This window comes from Oratosquilla oratoria, chromosome 8 (assembly GCF_046742065.1).
Source record: "Oratosquilla oratoria isolate Oo_2021 chromosome 8, ASM4674206v1, whole genome shotgun sequence".
NCBI classification, from domain to species: Eukaryota; Metazoa; Arthropoda; class Malacostraca; order Stomatopoda; family Squillidae; genus Oratosquilla; species Oratosquilla oratoria.
In genome coordinates this window covers 23987106-24006538 of record NC_134784.1, presented here as the reverse complement: position 1 = coordinate 24006538, position 19433 = coordinate 23987106, and the positions used below count along the sequence as shown (strand labels likewise).

The 19433-nt window shown below is 37.1% G+C and overlaps 1 protein-coding gene across 1 annotated transcript; it reads right to left on the bottom strand.

Moving 5' to 3' along the window:
- Positions 1-591: 591 nt before the first annotated feature.
- On the bottom strand, positions 592-15092 carry LOC143027638 (uncharacterized). The gene is made up of 5 exons (XM_076189028.1): positions 15003-15092; positions 14186-14351; positions 9347-9525; positions 7177-7362; positions 592-1341 (listed from the first exon to the last, which is right to left on the bottom strand). The coding sequence occupies exons 2-5, from the start codon at positions 14259-14261 to the stop codon at positions 892-894; spliced, it is 891 nt and encodes a 296-aa protein (XP_076045143.1). The 5' UTR covers positions 14262-14351; positions 15003-15092; the 3' UTR covers positions 592-891.
- Positions 15093-19433: the final 4341 nt, after the last annotated feature.

The following is a 19433-nucleotide window of genomic DNA, read 5'->3' as shown; positions in this document are numbered from 1 at the left end:
GTGTTTTGCAAAGTCTTCACTCTCTTGCCTTCAGTATTTCAACTGTCTGGGAGTCAGTAATCACATTCTTGATCAGTTTGAAAATGCAGCTCAAAATATTGCTCGGAGAAGTTGTAGTTTTTCAGGGTTCAGATCCGGATTTTTGTTTTTTTGTTTTTTTATTGGATGAATGCATGAAAGTTGGAGCTTCATATGTCATCCCATTCATCTGCTATTGCTGATGATTAGGGATCTGTGTCAAGAGCGCCTGGACACCAGCTCTTTCCAAATTAACATATGAACAAAGATTATCCAAATTGGAATTACCAACACTGGAGCAGAGAAGAGAAAGAGGAGATCTACTGACTATCTATAGAATCATGAAAGGAATGGAAATCCTTGATGAGAATGATTTACTAAAAGTGACAATGGAAAAACAAGAGGACACGAAAAGAAACTCAAAAAGGATAACTATAGAAGAGATCTGAAAAAAATAGCTTCCCACACAGAGTGCTGGATACCTGGAATAATCTAGATAAAGAAACAGTGTGTGCAAACATTACTCAAGATTTTCAGAAAAAATTTGATGCTGAAAGATACAAAGACAGGTCACCATGAGCATAGCTCCCTTCCTGTATCATACAACTAGGTAAATACAAGAACTTATCCATGGTTACAAGTCTGTTACAGCTTGAACTGTCCAGTTGTCTAAATTGTTGTGTAAGTAAAACCTTTTCAGATGCTTTGCAAAATATTTATTTTACACAACTGAACTTCCACACAGTACATAACAGAAACCAATAGAAGGAATGAACATAAACATTGTAAGATATAATAAACAAAAATAGATTCCACTTTCACATTACTAATGACATAGGATTACAAAAATTAAATAAATTTTCCTAAAAAGTCTCACCCTGTTTCTGAAAATTGTGTCTCAACTACAGCTTCGGGTGACGGTGCGGGTGATGGTTGGTGATTGCACGGGACTGAGGATAATGGACCAGGATATGAGCGGGAATGTCTATATGAGGTCGGGCATGGTTGACCTCCTTGGTCGAAAATCATTGGACACATTTTAAATTCTATTCTTTGATCTAAATCACAGGCTTTTGCCTCAAATAAAACTTGTTGTATCTTAAATTTAGCTTGAGCTACACAGAAAGGGTTTTTGAGTGATCGTAACTCCTCTGCCACTGATGCCCCAAAAGCTTCATGTTCGTAACTTCGTTTACGCATGCTGTCAAATCTTGGTGTGAGAATTGGTAAGCGGTGATGTAAAGTGCTATATTCTTCCGAACTTCCATTTTCATCCTCTGCTTCCACATCCAAGGGATCTTCTTCCTCATCCTCAATAGAGTTCTGGGGGTCAAATAATATCGTCATTAAAAATACTACAAAAGTATTTAATAATATGGAACCCAAAAGTATACAAACCATAGGGCCTTGTCTCCCTACTAAGGAGGGTGGCTGAATCAAGCCTTCACGCAACCCACACCCATTAAAACTTATTCTTTGCCTCCCTCTCATCTTTGCACATCATGAATAAAAGGTCAACAATGTCTCCTGCCACAATGGCCAAGTCAAAGACAAAGAACCTTATGCGTTTCATTTACTGTATCCATCATCCTCTCAGAAATCATCAGTGATAGATACTTCTTGCCTTCAAATAACCACAAATCTTCAAAACGTCAATCAGGCACTCTCAACATCCACCGACTAGGTTTGTTTAGGGAACTGCTCATATATCATACATAACGACATACATTACTTAACAAGGCTCTAAGAATAATACCAAGCTGTAACAAATTAACTCTAAGAAGTTTGTGCTCATAAAACCAAAATCTTCTTCATAAAGTAGCAAAGATTATTGTCATACAGTCACATGAAAACTATTAAACTCGCCCAACAAAGGATACAAATAAGCTTGAGAGAATACAAAGGAAAGTAGCCACAAAGGCTCTCAGCTTAACTGACAGACAATATAAAGAAATCTTAGAAAAACTAGACCTGATTAGGTTTGATTCAATTTAACATCGCAGACTCCCTCTACCAGGAGGTTAGGATGGTGCCCATCACAGAGGACTTTGTAGCATGGAATTTAATGAACCATGCCCTTGATCCAACTCGCTGGTAACAGGGTTCAAACTCTCATCACCTTTACCTCAGCCGCAAGTAGCGATTTCTCTAATCTGCTTGGCCAGCGAGCATCCTAAACCTGCCCTCATTTAATGAAAGGCAAGTGAGAGGTGCACAAAACTGACAGAGAAGATATCTTAACCTATGACAAGAAAGCAAGAGATTATGGAAAGAAACTGAAAAATAGAGATATATGACTAAAGGATATCAATAAACACAGCTTTTCATACACATGTATCAGAAGTGTGAAACTAATTTAAAATATATAAATTAATTCAAAGTCAAATTTGACAAATGGAGATCACATGAGCATAGTTCTTTTCTTGTGTGTTGAAAAAAAAATATATATATATATATATATATGCGTAAGTAACCACTAGGAAAAGTAAACTAACAAAGCAGAGCACTTTTGTATAATTACATCTTCAGTGCAGGAACAATTCCTTCTTTGTATCTGCACTGACGATGTAATTATATGAAAGCGCTCTGCTTCATTAGTTTACTATTCCTAGTGGTTACTTACGCATTTGTGAACACACGCTCCTAGTGTTTTTATTGCATATATATTTATATATATATTTTATATAATACCGTATTTTTCGGACTATAGCCCGCACCGTTATATGACCCGCACCCCCTTACACCTTAGTGCAAATCCACACAAGACCCGCACCGCTGTATGACCCGCAGTCATATGGCGTGCGCGGTAGTGTAGATCCGACGATGTATACTACCCATGCATGGGTGGCCACAGGCACAGCTCACGGCGGTTGTTGTTACGGCCGGCCGTTGACGTGGTGATCAAAGTAATTTCAAAGCTGAGGCTTTCTAAATTTTCTGTCTCATCAATGCTTATGTGATTTATAAAAAAAAATATATGTTTTCCGATATTAGCAGGTTTCTTGGTGATATCTTGCTTTTCAGGATTCATCACAATTTGGTTTCTGAAGCTGCCACTAGATGTAGTGGTAGCTTCGATGAAAGAGGGGTGATCCCGAAAATGTGCAACTGATCTTACGATGCCTTTGGGATGGGTCGAAGACGCGGCATTGCGATTCATGATCATGATACTAGTTACTATTCCTCCAGTCCTATTTATTTCTGATTGTGATGAAGATGAAGAATAACCAACAAATTAATTTCAATATAGTTTATTGCACTTATATATATATATATATATATATATATATATATATATATATATATCTTTATATATATATATATATTACAAAGAACCTTAAAGGTCAGATATCAACAGATATACCATTCGCTAAAAATCATCGTATTGCTCGAAAAAGTACTTTTTAAAAGCATACAAATAAAGTTTTTACCTATTACAGAAGAATTTATTCAGAAAATTCATTTTTAATTGCGCCTCGCATACCACTTTTCCGAAGTCTAGTTATTCAGAATAACAATATTGTTTGTTTGGCAACTGTGACGTCACGAACGCGGAATTCCCCGAACCTTTCCCGAAGCGCACGGGCGGAATGTTTCGAATAGCAGACGACGCAGTGAAATGAAGACAACTGTTTTTTGCCAAATTTGATAAGATGTAGATGGTGGAATTATATAGAATACTGTCAGTATGTTTTTTTTTATGTACATTAAACTGTAAATACAAAAAGTTATTGAAGTCTTGATATCTGACCTTTAAAGGTCAGAAATCAAGACTTCAATAACTTTTTGTATTTACAGTTTAATTTACATAGAAAAACATACTGACAGTATTCTATATAATTCCACCATCTACATCTTATAAAATTTGGCAAAAATCAGTTTTGTCTTCATTTCATTGCGTCGTCTGCTATTCGAAACATTCCGCCCGTGCGCTTCGGGAAAGGTTCGGGGAATTCCGCGTTCGTGACGTCACAGTTGCCAAACAAACAATATTGTTATTCTGAATATCTAGACTTCGGAAAAGTGGTATGCGAGGCGCAATTAAAAATGAATTTTCTGAATAAATTCTTCTGTAATAGGTAAAAACTTTATTTGTATGCTTTTAAAAAGTACTTTTTCGATGATTTTTAGTGAATGGTATATCTGTTGATATCTGACCTTTAATAAATTTGTGTAAATAATGCCATAAAACCCTGTTTGATTGTTTACCAGTAATTAATCAATTGGTTTATAAATGCCATACAAACACTGGTAATTAATTTTTAAACCAAACAATTTCCAATGGTTAGTTTTCAATAGAATAGAACAATAATAGAGCACATTACTGAACTGTTATGAACAGAGTCAATGGAGCACATCGTTATTACAAAAAAAAATAGTGATCACAGACGACAGTCAATGTTTATGAAGGCGTATCATCGCTCACGAAGCCATCGAATTCCTCATCCTCTGTATCGTCATGGAAGAGGTTGTGGTATAAATCGGCCAATTCTAATGCAGTGACCTCATCCGTTTCCATTTCGATTTCGGATTCGTCCGATTCCTTTTCCGAGTCGTAGCATGCATCGAACATTGCAGAATGGCACGTTTCTGATTTACGGAAACCGTTCTGAATAGTCGATTCTTTAATTTTCTTCCATGCTTGAACGACCCACATGTAATGCACAAATTTAGCATTAAGGAATCAGGTACAGTTTGTAATTTGTAATTGCGAAAATGGCCGCCCGCTTGTTTTTGTTTGATCGCGACACAAGAGCATGTAAAGCGGGTAAGACAAATCCTACCTTCTCTTTGTCGTTTGTCTCGATCGTACGCGCTGTATTATGACTTTAATCAACTTTCATACGACGAATCCGGTCGGTCCCCCCCGCAAATCCCCGATCCGAGAGGGCACCCAGCTAAACTAATCGTTCATTTTTTTTTCACTGCGTAAGAGGGCAATTTCTAACCAGAATCCACAGATGACCCGCACCTTTATATCACCCGCACCCCCGAAATTTGGCCCTTTTCTGAGGCAAAAAGCCGCGGGTCATACACCGAAAATTACGGTATATATCAAATGCCCATTCCCTCTTATAGGGGTGGGGGTGGGGGAGTCAAATCAAACACCCACATCATACATACCTATACCAAAATGTGGGATGAATGATAGGTGCTCATTTTTGAAACTTCATCATGAGGCAAATCTCCAGATTAAACCTTAGATCTCTCTTTCTATTACCTTCAAATGCATTCATTACACCTTTTTACATATGGAGAGATGACACCCAGTGGAAAGAAAAAGAGGAATGCCATGACATGCATACCACTCAAATTTATGGTAAAATTAATTCAAACACCCCCAACAACACTTCTTTTTTATTTTTTTTTTATTTTTTTTTACATTAGTTTGTTACCTCCTGGGTTCCCCACCCCAAACTTTTATTGAGCGCTGTGTGTATCTATTTTACCTAGTTGTATTTTACGGGGACGAGAGCTATGCTCATAGTGACCCGTTTTTGTATCTCTCTGCATCCAGTTTGTTCTCAAAATCTTGTATAATTTTGGCACTCACTGGTTCCCCACTTAGTTTGTTCCAGACAACAATCACTCTGTGTGGGAGGCTATTCTTTTTCAAATCTCTTCTGTAACTGTCCTTCTTTAGCTTCTTCTCATGTCCTCTTGTTTCTCTTCTGTCCCATTTTAATAAGTTGTCTATCAAAAACTTCCATCCCTTTCATAATTCTGTAAATAGTTAGCAAATTACCTTTCTCTTCTCTGTTCCAGTGTTGATAGATGTAATTTATCCAATCTTTGTTCAAATGTCAAATTTGAAAGTGTAGGTGCCATTTTTGTCACTGCTCTTTGAATTCTTTCTAATTTCCTTACGTATTTTTTTGTACTAGGTGCCCATAGTGTCACAGCATACTCCAATTTAGGTCTTATCAGTGTAATTACTATTTTCTTTACCATTTCTTCATCCATGTAGTCGAAGTGTGTGTGTATGTATGTAATTCCAACAATCTCTATACCAAGAGGCTTTTTCCCCCTTGTAAGGGAGGTAGCCAGTCAACATATGCACCCACTCCAACCTATCCCGCTCCCATCCGTCACCAATTTGTTTCCCTTTTATCTTTGCTCTTTGTGGATGAGTCCCTGGGGTCCATTACTTGGGTTAGAGGCAATACAGCAAAACAAAACTTTGCAACCCTTCCTCCTTGTCCCCTCATGTGAAAATAGAGAAGATAGGTAGAAACCCTTTGAGCTGCATCAATTTATAGTCCATTCACAATATATATAATTAGGTATATCAACACAAAGAAAAGCTCCTACATTAGTAGTACATATATACATACATATACCAAAGGCTTTTTCCCCTTTACACAGGAGGTAGCCAAAAAACAAAGGCATAGAAACCACTCCCACCCATTCCATCCCCTACATTACCCACTCCCCTCTACCCTTTTCCTTCCCTCTTATCTTGGCACCTCCTGGATGATGGGTCATCCCTGCATCTTGTCCACTGTCCTGGGTCAGAAACAGTGATGCAAGACACAGCACATCAGCAGCAAGGCCACTTCATTAAATTGGCGACCCCCCCTCTCCGTCCCCTCATACAGAAAAGGAGAAGTTGAGGAGAAAATAGAGAAGACAAGTAGAAATCCCTTTGAGCTGCATCAATTTATAGTCCATTCACAATATATATAATTAGGTATGAGTGGAAGGGCGGTGAGCTAAACACAGAACAGTTGGAGTTACTAGGACATTTTCAAAGTACGTACTTTGAGAATGTCCTGGTAAGGACGAAACGTCAGTGAATAAAACTCCAACTGTTCTCTGTGTTTAGCTCACCACCCTTCCACTCATTTGTCTTCCATACTTCAACATAATTAGGTGTGTCAACACAAAGAAAAGTTCCTACATTAGTAGTACAGGAATACCTCACTATATGACCAAGTGCTATAAAGTAGGTTGGGTGTATGTGAAAGCCCCAGGAGGCAAAAACTGAGGGGGGGGGGGGTTGACAGGGTCCATGAACACAACCCTCCCCCCTTTTTACATGTAAAACCCACCTCAGTATACAAATTTTTGCATTGCGACCAGTCAGCTGGGAACACAAGTTGGTTGTATAGTGAGGTATTCCTGTATTAAGTACATAATATCTATTCACATCCTCACCTTCCACTGCTTGTCCTCATCATATGTGGAAGACATTCTTGCTGTATTGACAAAACCCTTTAGAAAGAGAGCTTGTTTGAACCACCACAGTGAAGTCTTCTGAGCGGCATCATCAACTCCATCACCATTTTTGCTAAATTTGCGGATCTCTCTTACAAACTGACTTTTCATACAGCGCCACTTGGCCTAGGGAAAAATATATATAAATAAATAAATAAAACAGCATTAAGACATCCTTATTATTAGCCACATACTTCTCATATATATGTCTTACTATGAAAATTTTATCTGCACACACTCTTCCTTTCTTGAACACACAATGTCATCCATGAGGAACTAGCACCCTAGCCCTCTCTGTGAGGGGAATTTTGTGATGTTAAAATAAACCAATTGTCATATATATAAATACATAAATATTTATCTATATACCAAGATTTTTTCTCCCCTTTCTAAGGGGGGTAGCTAAGTCAGAGGCACGTACCTATTCCCACCCATTTCACTCCCCTCCTCCACCCTTTCCACCCCATCCATCACAGCTCCTCATGGATGACGGGTCATCCCTGCATCCACCAACTGCCCTGGATCAAACAAAATGCAGCAAGACTCAGTACATCTATAGCAAGGCCGCTTCACTTAATCGGCGACCCAACCCTCTCCGTCCCCTCATACAGAAAAAGAGAAGATGGGGAGAAATCCCTCCGGGCTGCGTCAAAATATTATTCATGCATTAGTACCCCCTAATCCCCCATCCTCTACCTTCCTTGCATAACAGTATCATCCATACACAGTCAATTTTCACTCATCCCTATCTACCTTCTCCCTTGCTCAACAGGCATTCCCCTTTTGCTCAATGCCCACTTCACCCCATCCATCCATCTCATCCTCAGTCATCCCCTCAAGTTCACTCCATCCACCTCTGCCTTCCACACCTATTTTAATTTACCTTTCATCACTTATTCTTTCCATGTGTCCAAACCATCCCAATAATCTTTCATCAGCCCTATCTACCATCTCCTTTTCTCTTCCTCACCTCCTCATTTCTCACTCTATCCAACCTAGTAACCCCTACCATACTTCTCAGACATTTCATCTCAAACACATTTAAACTTTTCCTCTCTGCTTTTCTTAAATTCCAAGTCTCTACTCCATACAATGCCATTGGCACAATCACCCCTTCATACAATCTCTTATTTGCATCCATTTACAGTTGCCTATTTCTCAAAACACTTTTTAATCCTCCAAGGCACTTACTTCCTTCTCTCAATCTACAATTTACCTCCACCTCCATTCCTCCTTTTCCTGCCACATGTGACTCACCTCCCATTCCTCTTTTGATTTCCTTCCAATATTTTTTTATTGCTTTCAAAAATTTCAGTCATACTCCTCCCCATTTTACATCTACTCTCCTTTTTGCCTCCTTTATCTTTTGTTTTGCATATATGCACACAACAATGGGTTCTTGATCATAATTTACCACAAAAGAGTAGCCCTACAAATTATCTTTCGAAATAAACCAATAGTTCCTTTCCTATACACTAAAATTAGGGAAATACATGTATAACCATGTTCAATACTAGTATATGCTTAATATCTAAAGGTATAAGTACAAAATATATTTCATATTAAACAATATTATCACAAATAAGTATACTAATGTAGAAAATAAAAAAAGAGAATAAAGAAACTTCTGCCCTCTTCATAATAATATTTGGATAATAGAGTTCTAGTTACAGGTATCAGAGACTACAGGAAACTAGATACAGAAAGGGAAAGAATGGGTTTTTCCGAAAATGAACAAAAGTCACTATATTGTTACCGTGTCAATAAAAGATGCACCATACCAACAACAGAGAATATTAAGTAATTCTATTTATCATTGAATCAATATACATGAAGTGCAGATAAAGAAAAGAACACATAGTTCAAAATAACAATTACAAATGCCAATGATAACACAAAAAAGCATGTAAGCTTATTTCCATTGTGGTCCTCACTTAATCTTACACCACCCAATGGTAATATAGTACAGACAGTAATACAATTTTTTTCTTTGAATGATTCACATGACAGCCCAGTTGTTGGTAGATATCTTAAGGCTCTATTGTGAAAGAGAACGGAAGGAAATGACTGTCTGACCACATCACCTAGTTGTCAGCATGAATCATCTTACCTTAATTTCCTTTCCATTAAATTTTCCTTCTAAGGCATCAACCACCCTTGCATATGCTATCGTTTTCTTCTCTCTAGAGCTATAGTCAATATTCTTTGTGTTCCACAAACATTCATTTTCCTTGTAGGAGTTCAGTAGTGTGATGACATCATTTTTGGTCCAGTTCATCTTTGGTCCAGCTGAATAAGAGATAATAGATAAGTACTCATTTATTCATAATGGTATATTTGAATGTAATCAACAAAGTATTTCTTCCTTGAATGACCTATGGTCTCAGCTAGTGATTAGTGGAGTCCCACAAGTATTAGTATTGGCTTCTGTAATGTTCCTTATCTACTTAAATGACATGATGGAAAGTACAATAACCTACGCTAACATATTTGGAGATGATACACAGATCAAAAGAGATAAGGAGCACTGTAGGATTAGTAAAAGCAGCAACGACTGCAACAGCACTGTAGGAGAGAGGCCAAACACAGAGTATGGGATCCATATTTGACGTTTCGCCCAGCAGGGTGTTATTTCTGAAGAAGCCCTGCTGGGCGAAACGTCAAATATATTGGATCCCATACTCTGCGTTTGGCCTCTCTCCTACAGGACTGTAGGATAATGCAAAAAAGATTTAATTGGTACACCTGGAGCCAAGTGCTGGAAAATTAAATTTAATGTCAGAAGTTGTAAAGTATTAGAAATGGGTACTAGCCCAAAGAGACCATTGTTGAATTATTCAATGGGAAGTGAGGGAATTACAAAGGCAAATGAGGAGAAAGTATTGGGTTTGAAGATAGGATATGTCACCTGACAAGCTTATTAGTAAGATTGAGGGGGAGATGTATAGTCTACTGAAAGTCATAATGGTAGCCTTTCACTACATGACGACACAGAGACTGGAGCATGCAGTAGTAGTATAGCTCCCACAGCAAGATCAAGAAGAGATAAGGAGGACTTGTAAGTCTTGTAAGTAAATCTTATGACAATAGACTGGAAGCACCAAACCTGTTAATGGATCAGAGAGAGGGGAATGATTTTGGTGTTCAGAGCACTGAAAGGATGGACAAAGGTGAAGGAGATTCTTTTGATCTAGGACAGGAGACCATCAAAAGAAGTTTGAAAATGCAGTTTGTAGGTGTGATTGAATGGTAATTATTTGGCGAGGTTTTTTCATATCCTATTTAGTGAATAGGATGATGATGGTTCCTCTCCATGTAATAAAAAGCCACTTTTGTTTGTCAAAGCCTTTATGCCCCACTTGACATCTTCCTGGTGTGACCTGGGGGCTGTGGGTCTTTTGCAAGAGAGTCAGGGCAATATACGGATTGACGGAGTTGCTCACTAATTTCTGTCCAATCTATTTTTTTTTTTTTACTCCATACCTTGAAAGGAGTAATAACAATTGTTTTGAATTTCACTGACTGGAAACCCAGTCTCACAGTGGCTAGTAAGTCCTCAGGCCCCTCCATAGACCTCTTTAAATAAAAAACTCTGTTGTCTAGTTTGTATTAATGTAGGTCTTTTTCTGTCACTGGTTGGTAGGAGGAGGAACTGGGGAGTAGTTGCTAGTAACTGTCACCTCATATGGAGGAAAAACACCCAAAGTTGACAAAAGATCTTTAGCCCATTTTACATAAGAACATAAGAATGAAGGAGACTGCAAGAGACCATAAGGCCTACACTAGGCAGCTCCGTATTTTATAGAGCAAATGCCAGCTTTTTGAGGACTGCCTCTTAGATGGAGTTGAGGGTGTTCATGAGACAAGATGCAGGGATGTCCCGTCATCCAGGAGGTGCCAAAATAAGAGGGAAGGAAGAGGGTGGAGGGGAGTGGAGTGTGATGAAGATGGAATGGGTGGTAGTGGTTTTTATGCCTTTGTTTTTTGACTACCTCCCTTATATGGGGGAAAAAAGCCTTTGGTATATGTATGATGTGTGTAAAAAGGAGATTATTCTCTCCAACATTTGACAAAGAAGTCCACAACAACCAGGTACTCATCATAAGTCCCACTTTGAAGGAACAATCCAGTGGCCCCATAATGGCTGGCACCAGTCTGTAGGCCCTTCTGGGAAAAAACTCTGAACTATTATCTGAGTTGCATTAGTGTGTTGTAGTAGTAGAAAGGGAGTAGTTGTCAGTTGTCAGTTCTGCTTATGTGAAAAGGTGGAGGAAATGCAATTAAAGTAGAGTAATCTTGGGTTCACTCCCTTTGGGACTGCATCTTCATATTAAAGTGAGAGAGTTGATGAGTTACGAAGCTGGATGACATGTACTCATAGATGATTCCTTGAGGTCCTTCTCACCAAATCATGACTTACAGGTATAGTACTTATGAATGCTTCCACCCACCTAGAAATCCCATTCAAATGCACTGCTTTCCTTTTTTAGAATGTGAAGGCCTATTGCAGTGCTACAAGGCCAAAGTATTTCACAAGTCTTTAGAAAAGAATAAGAAACTACACATATTTATTTCTTTATTTCATTCTATTTTTCTGCCTCTCTGTCTGCCAGTGCTGTAAGATGGCAAATCAAAAGGTAATCATATGTACAAATGTTAATAATAATATCATCTTTAGTCTACATGTCATACTAGGAATACATTATTCTCTCCTCACCTAACCAAATAAAAATTAACATCTACAAGTTATTATTAACCAACTTAATTGTATTTTTCTGAATTTGTTTCAGAGAAATAACGGGGGATTTTCTTTTACATTTTTATCTAAAATCATTAGTGTCTGACACTGCAATTTTGTTATTGTTTTGTATAGCTCAGGTGGGGAGGGGGAGCAAATCACATCTGCAGAAGGACCAACATTCTTGTGCCATCTTTATCAAATACTGCCAAAAAATTCCACCCCAGTCACCACTTGACATATTTGACTATCCACCTAAGATACCCAAGAGTAAAGATAATACACATAAATTATTCATTATATTACTTTCATTTTCTTAATTCTAACCCTGCCCCTGAACCCTGTTCTAACCAACAAGGATGTTGACTACGTCTCGTAAGATATTGTTCATTATTGGCAGTTGTCCTGTTATAAGAAGTACTTGGTTACACTAACAAATCAAGGTTCATAAGAACACACAAAACGATTATGTATGGGTTTCAAATTCATACAACAAGTCCTTCAGACCCATTTGTTCTACTTGAAAGACAATCGTATATATTCATAAAACCTTAAAAGTTATATGTACATACGGTGTCTTGTACTTGCCTGGTTCGAGATGTTAACTGACTTGGCCTGACTGAGTTAGTCTCTAAAATACTGTTCTCTCGATGTCTCAAAATTACTATAAAATAATACCCAAGAACTTGAACAATCCTTTCCGTCAGTGAGTTGATAGTAAATTGTATCCTCTTTTATTCTAATAGTAATTCCCATATAAAACTATGCCACTTTGACGGTCACCCCGTTGCTAGGGAAAAGTGTAAACAAATACCAAACAACCGAAAATATAATTATAATATTATTGATGTGAAATAAACAAGGAAAGACGTTTTTACTGATGAAATATGTATTCTATTGACTATTTCAGTCCACATTGACAATTATACATAAAAATGTTATCGAATAACTGCATATATCATGAGGTTGTATACAAGTCTATTATGAATTTTCATTGTAAAATGTCATACTCAAAGTGAAAAGTTACAATAATTTAATAATAAAACATATACACATCTATTTCGTGAGTAAATTCCACATATGCTGGGAGTGTAATCCCGTTGCTAGGGAAATTTGTATACAAAACAATCCGCCGAAAATACTGTAAAATTTAAGTCGTTTGATATAAACAAGGAAAGGTATTTATGAGATGGATATGAATTAAAATTGCTTTTACAGTCCATAATGGAATTTGAATACAAGAGTAATAAAGTTATCCTAAAACATATCATGAGGCCGCGTCCGATTCTTTTCACAATAATCTCATGGAAAGTCGGATGATGATGTGGTCTACAACGATTTATCGCTTCTCTCATGAGGCCTATTAATTATTCATTATTATATTGCAAGCAACTGAGAGAATATTCTATTAGGGAGGGGCTCTACTTTGTTGTCCCCCACTAGATCCTATTACCGCCATTATCTTATAACAAGAGTCTTACGACTATAGAAGAGATTGCATGTTTTCAAAACTTGAGTATTGTTGCCACCTGTGGAGCCCGACAACTATTGCGGAGACTATGTGGAGCTTTACCAGTAAAACTACTTCTATGGCTGGTAAAAACTACTGGGGGCGCGTGAAGTAACAGGCCCCATTTTCTCCAAAGAACAGGAGAAAGGTTACAAGGTACAAGATAACCTGCCAGTTTCTAGGAGGACTGATATCTAATATTATATATAGGCATACCTAAGCCTTACAGTACCCGAGGAAAATCCTGCTATATTAAGTTTGTGCAAGTTCTACAAAATGATGTGATTTTAGTGGTGCACCCATTGCAAAGGAAAATATTCACAAATAGCAAATGGGAATATAATGGTGACCACATTGTCATCTGACACCCGCAGAATTGTGGACGAATTTTTCATCTTGATGAACATGAAACTTTTTTTAACACATCACATGGATAAGAAAAAATATAGTGCCGGTCTAGTGTGTGATCGACATGCAATTCTGATCTACAGCAACTTAAATTTAGACTAGCTTGTGATCTACATTTAAAAAATATAGATCACTGTGACTCGTACTCTTGGTCCCTTCAGGCATTTCTTCAGCTAAATTTAAAATTATATGACTAATCTTTTACAAAATGTCAATTTCCTACTGATTTTCCTGTTGAAGTTAGTGTAATGAAAAACAAAACAAAACAAAACATATTTCCATAGCGGACAGACCTAAATGTTTGGCATCACATCTTAGTGCATCGAAAATCGGGACAGCTTTCCCTGTCTCTCTTCGTTTGTCAGCCATTTCTCCTCCGCATTTGATGCATGGCCCTTGTTCATCAAAGAATTCATAACGTCGAAGAAGTTCTATAGCCGCTTCTTCATCTCGAACAGCCTGTGTGTAAAATTCATTTTCTCTTATTTTGACTTTTTTCAACGTGCTCAGGACTTAAAGTATTTAAATCATAAAGCTTTGGTTTATATAGCAAGCCGACCGAACGAAAGAAAGGAATACGGCTTTGATCAAAAACGGAAAACCTCGTGTGCCCTCTTATCAGGACTTCCCACCACATGTGAACTAATGTAGATCACAAGCCATACCATATTGGCATGTATATCACATACTACACCCGAAACGTGCATATAGATCACATACTAGACCAACACCAAAATATATATAGAATGCCTGATACAACCTAAATTGAGGTAGGGAGCAATGGTGTAGTCTCCACATACAGTAAAAGGTAAAGACAGGATTGATAATATAATTAATCCGGATGGTACGAGCAACATTTTAGATTTATTTTCCACATGTTTCGTTAATCAGGCTGCCATCTACTTTTAGAGTCCCCCTTTACATCCTCAAATAATCTCTTGTTTCATCAGTGTTCTGTCCTGTTTTATCATTTCGTGTCTTTCACGTTTGTGTGACGTAGTGTCTTTTTACGTAGTATATTTTGTTATTATGTACTCATTTATCGTACGTTATTTATTATACTGTAGATTTACTCAAAGTGGCGGACGCACGAAGATTAAAACAACTTACCTTTGCGATGGATGAAATGGGTGGGAGTGTTTTTATGCCTTTCCGTTTTTGGCTACCTCCCTTGTAAGGGGGAAAAAGCCTTGGTATATGTATGTATGTATGTACCTTTGCGAAACAGACGACTGGAAGGCCGAGTCCAGGTGCATGGGGTGAGGGAAGGTTGAATCCTCGCCACCAACACCTTTCAAGACCTGCTGCATGGATTCTATTTTATTTATTTATGTATTTATTATTATTAATTAAATTATATATATATATTTATAATTTATTTGTTTTGTTTTTGAGAGGGGGAGGGATGTAACGGGCTGGACAGGACTGTCGTTCAGTATCAGCGGAGGATTCATGAGCAATGCACGACCACTGACTTTGCCTTTGCCCATGATGCTGCTCCACCTCGTGGAGGTCCAGGTTGCGGCTGGTTCGTGGATTAAGGACGACACAGATCACATGAAGAATCATCACCCCAGACTTCGACAGTGTGGCAATTCTTCATGTGAGCTATCCTAGGGTGACAATACTTCGTGTGGGCTATCTTAGGGTGACAATTCCACATGTGGGCTATCCTAGGGTGAGAATTCTTCGTGTGGAATATCCTAGGGTGACAATTCTTCATGTGGACCATCATCCTGGGTTTACGATTCTTCGGTTGTATAAGATGATGACAATAAACATAACCCTCATTCAACCTAACCTAACCTAATCTTTATTCCACTGTTGATATTCGGCTAACTGGGGTGACAATTCTTAAGGTGGGATCTCATAGGATGACGATTGTTCATGTGGGCTTTCTGTGGTGACAATTCTTCAGGTGGGATCTCATGGGGTGACGATTGTTCTTCATATGGGCGTTCTGGGGCGAGAATTCTTTAAGTGACCTGACGACACAGTTCAGAGCGCCCATGCTGGCTAGGGCGTTGGAGGTTCTTAGAAAGCTTCACCTACCTTTGCAGTGTCATGCATGATGGTATAGGGACTGAGTTACGTCTGGGAGACTTTCAATGGATTGGTATTGCCCATATATGGAGGTATGGGCTTACTTGAAGCTGAGCGAAATCGTGTGTGTGTATATATATATATATATATATATATATATATACAGGAGAGAAATTCACTAGTGACAGCGACATTAATCTAATATTTTTTATGACAGTCGCATGTAGGATTCGAAACCACTGCTTCAGCCATCCGTAAGATAAAGGCATTGTGAAGGTTATCTTACGGATGGCTGAAGCAGTGGGTTCGAAACCTACATGCGAGTCATAAAATATCATACACACACACACACAAGATTTTTTGAGAAACTTATAATTTAATAAGAACAATCAAAGTGGCATTTACATACCTGGATGAAGAAATGGTGAAGAAAATTCTAATCACTCTGATAAGACCAAGATTGGAATATGCAGCAACGATATGGTCACCAAGTACAAAAAAATGTACAAAAAAATTGAAAGAATACAAAGAGCAATTACAAAATTGGCACCGATACTCTCAAAACTATCATATGAAGAGAGACTGGCAAAACTTGAACTACAGACACTAGAGCAAAGAAGAGAGAGAGGAGATTTGATAGCTATTTACAGAATCATGAAAGGCATAGAAATTATTGATAGAGAGAATCTGATAAAATGGGATGATAGAAATACAAGAGGACACGGAAAGAAAATCAAGAAAGACAGCTATAGAAGAGATGTGAAAAAGAACAGCTTTCCTCACAGAGTAATAGACAGTTGGAACAAGTTAGATGAGAAAGTGGTGTGTGCAAAAACAATACATAAATTTAAAAATAGTTTAGATAAAATGAGATATGAAGACGGGACCTCACGAGCATAGCTCCCCTTCCCGTAAAATACAACTAGGTAAATACACACACACACGCACACATATATATGTATATATATATATATATATATATATATATATATATATATGCAGAAAGCCACAATGTAAAAATGAAAAATTATAGACCGGACGATTTTATTCAGACATCTTCAAGCTTGAAGATATCTAAGTTGATGAAAGCTGTCTATAATACTTTTCTTTTGTGGTTTTCTGCATACTTAGATTCATGTCTTTGTGATTCTTCATACATACATAGATGCATACAATATATATATATGTATATATATATGTATATAAATATTATATATATATATATATATATGTATATATATATGTATGTATATATATATATATATATATATATATATATATATATATATATATTCTTTTTCACCCACAAAAACTTATTACTATTAATTCCATGTCATCAAGAACGAGACCGACAATGCGTTCGTCGGAGACATATACGGAAAAAAAAAATAATAAGATCTGCACTGTGGACCATTCAGTGTGTGTGAATATGTATATATATATATATATATATATATATATATATATATATATATATATATATATATATATATATATATATATATATATATATATACATATCTTGTCGCACCAGAACCGTGTCCACATAAGGGCAGTTTCATTTGCTTCCCTAAGGTCTTGGTCAGAGCATTGGGGACTCAATGGACATTCCCGGAGGACGTGGACCATTGTCTGTACTTCGCCACAGGGATATTGGGGGCTATTGATATATATATATATATATATATATATATATATATATATATATATAATATATATATATATATATATATATATATATATGTATATATATATATATATATATATATATATATATATATATATATATATATATATATATATATATATGGTATAATGTAGTGGCACATTTGTAAAACGAGACTTATTATCCCACTGTCGGAGAATGAGATAAGATGAACAGAAAATCTTTATATTTCGACCACTATCTGTAGTCCCCAGCAGAATGAAGAGGACCACAGATAGTGGTCGAAATATACAGGTTTTCTATCCATCTTATTTCATTCTCCAACTGTGTGTTATAGTATATACTGTATATATATATATATATATATATATATATATATATATATATATATATATATATATATATATATATATTCAGCTGCATGTGACCTACTAAGAGGTATGGTAGATGGTATTGACTGCCTAACTCCTGTGGAGTTACTAGTTTAGGAAAACGGAATGTAGTCATTTCTCATAAGATTGGGATCGTTCCACGACGCCAATTCTTCGGAGCGACGTTTATCCACAAGGATAGAAGCGCTGGTCATCGCTGACAAAATACGAGATAATGTTGAGCCTCAACTTCGTCTGTCCGCCCTAATGCTTATCGCATCCTCCACAACGGAAACCGTTACAAACCAGTAAAGATTGCTCCACGTTCAGACTCGAAAGCACAGATATAAAAGAAATAATAATATTAGAATAATACGATAAGTGATAAAAAAATAACTATATAGATTATAACAATATTTCTCATCTGGGAACAATAATTGTGCATGGATATAGCCCCTGTCCGTCGCTTGATAAATTTATTCCATTGAGGGGAAATTTGTTTATCTACCCGCGATCAGGAGAACGAGTGTTTATGTCCGCTAGACGTTGGCCTTGGGAAGCTTCGCTCCTTGCTTCTTTTCTATACGATCCAAGTCGAACCCTGAGCCACACACAATGGTCTGTTGTGTTTATCAAACTCTGACGTCTGAACGTGCTGATTGGTTACGTTTCCAGTAATGTGATTGGACAAGAATGTATGACGTCATGTACACAAACTTTCTTTTGAATGGAAGGAATGACTATGGTAATTTAGCAAAGAAAACGCCTTCATTCGCTTGCTAGAAACAGAAAGAATATTCTTATAGTTTTCTTTATTTTATCATTTAGAAAACGTATGAAATAACTTTAAGTATCGAAAGTTTAGTTTATACAAGAATTTGCTTGTGAACATAGTTAAAATTAAATGACAAGGTTACTGAGCACCGTAGAAAACGAAAAGGAAATACTTGAACCTATTTTTACAATTTATTTTTTATCTAAAATCATAAATAAAACAAAGTTCTCATGTCCATGCCAACAGCTAACGTGAATGAATATATATGTAACAATAGTTTCAATAAAATCTTGACTACACAAGACACCACAAATGTTTTGAACTCAAGCAAAAGAACAATGCTAATTTCTTTGCTTCGTTCCCTGACGCCAGTAAGTGATTTTGTTAAACTATCGGCTGTAACAAGTTAAATTTCAACAAAACACTTACACCTTCTGATTGTTTCTATTTTATATTGCAGCTAAGCCATCGTTCTTGCATACGCTGAACTGTAGACATTACCGAGTGGTGAGAGCAAAAAGGTCCCGCCTTACTGACTACGTCATCGACTGTTGGCGGTTTGTCAAATAGCAAACTGCATCGGAGATCCTTGCCCTCAACATTCTGTTGTATCGCTGTTCAGCGTCCTGTGGTATTAAGGTGTGAGTGTCCTGAAAGTGTGGTGACTGGCTGAGAGGCTCCTTACC

Coding starts and splice junctions, on each gene's coding strand:
- LOC143027638 (XM_076189028.1), bottom strand. CDS start 14,261: ATGGCTGACAAACGAAGAGAGACAGGGAAAGCTGTCCCGATTTTCGAT. Junction 9,526..14,185: donor ATGTGATGCCAAACATTTAG/GTCTGTCCGCTA, acceptor TCTCTTATTCAG/CTGGACCAAAGATGAACTGG. Junction 7,363..9,346: donor TTAATGGAAAGGAAATTAAG/GTAAGATGATTC, acceptor ATTTTTCCCTAG/GCCAAGTGGCGCTGTATGAA.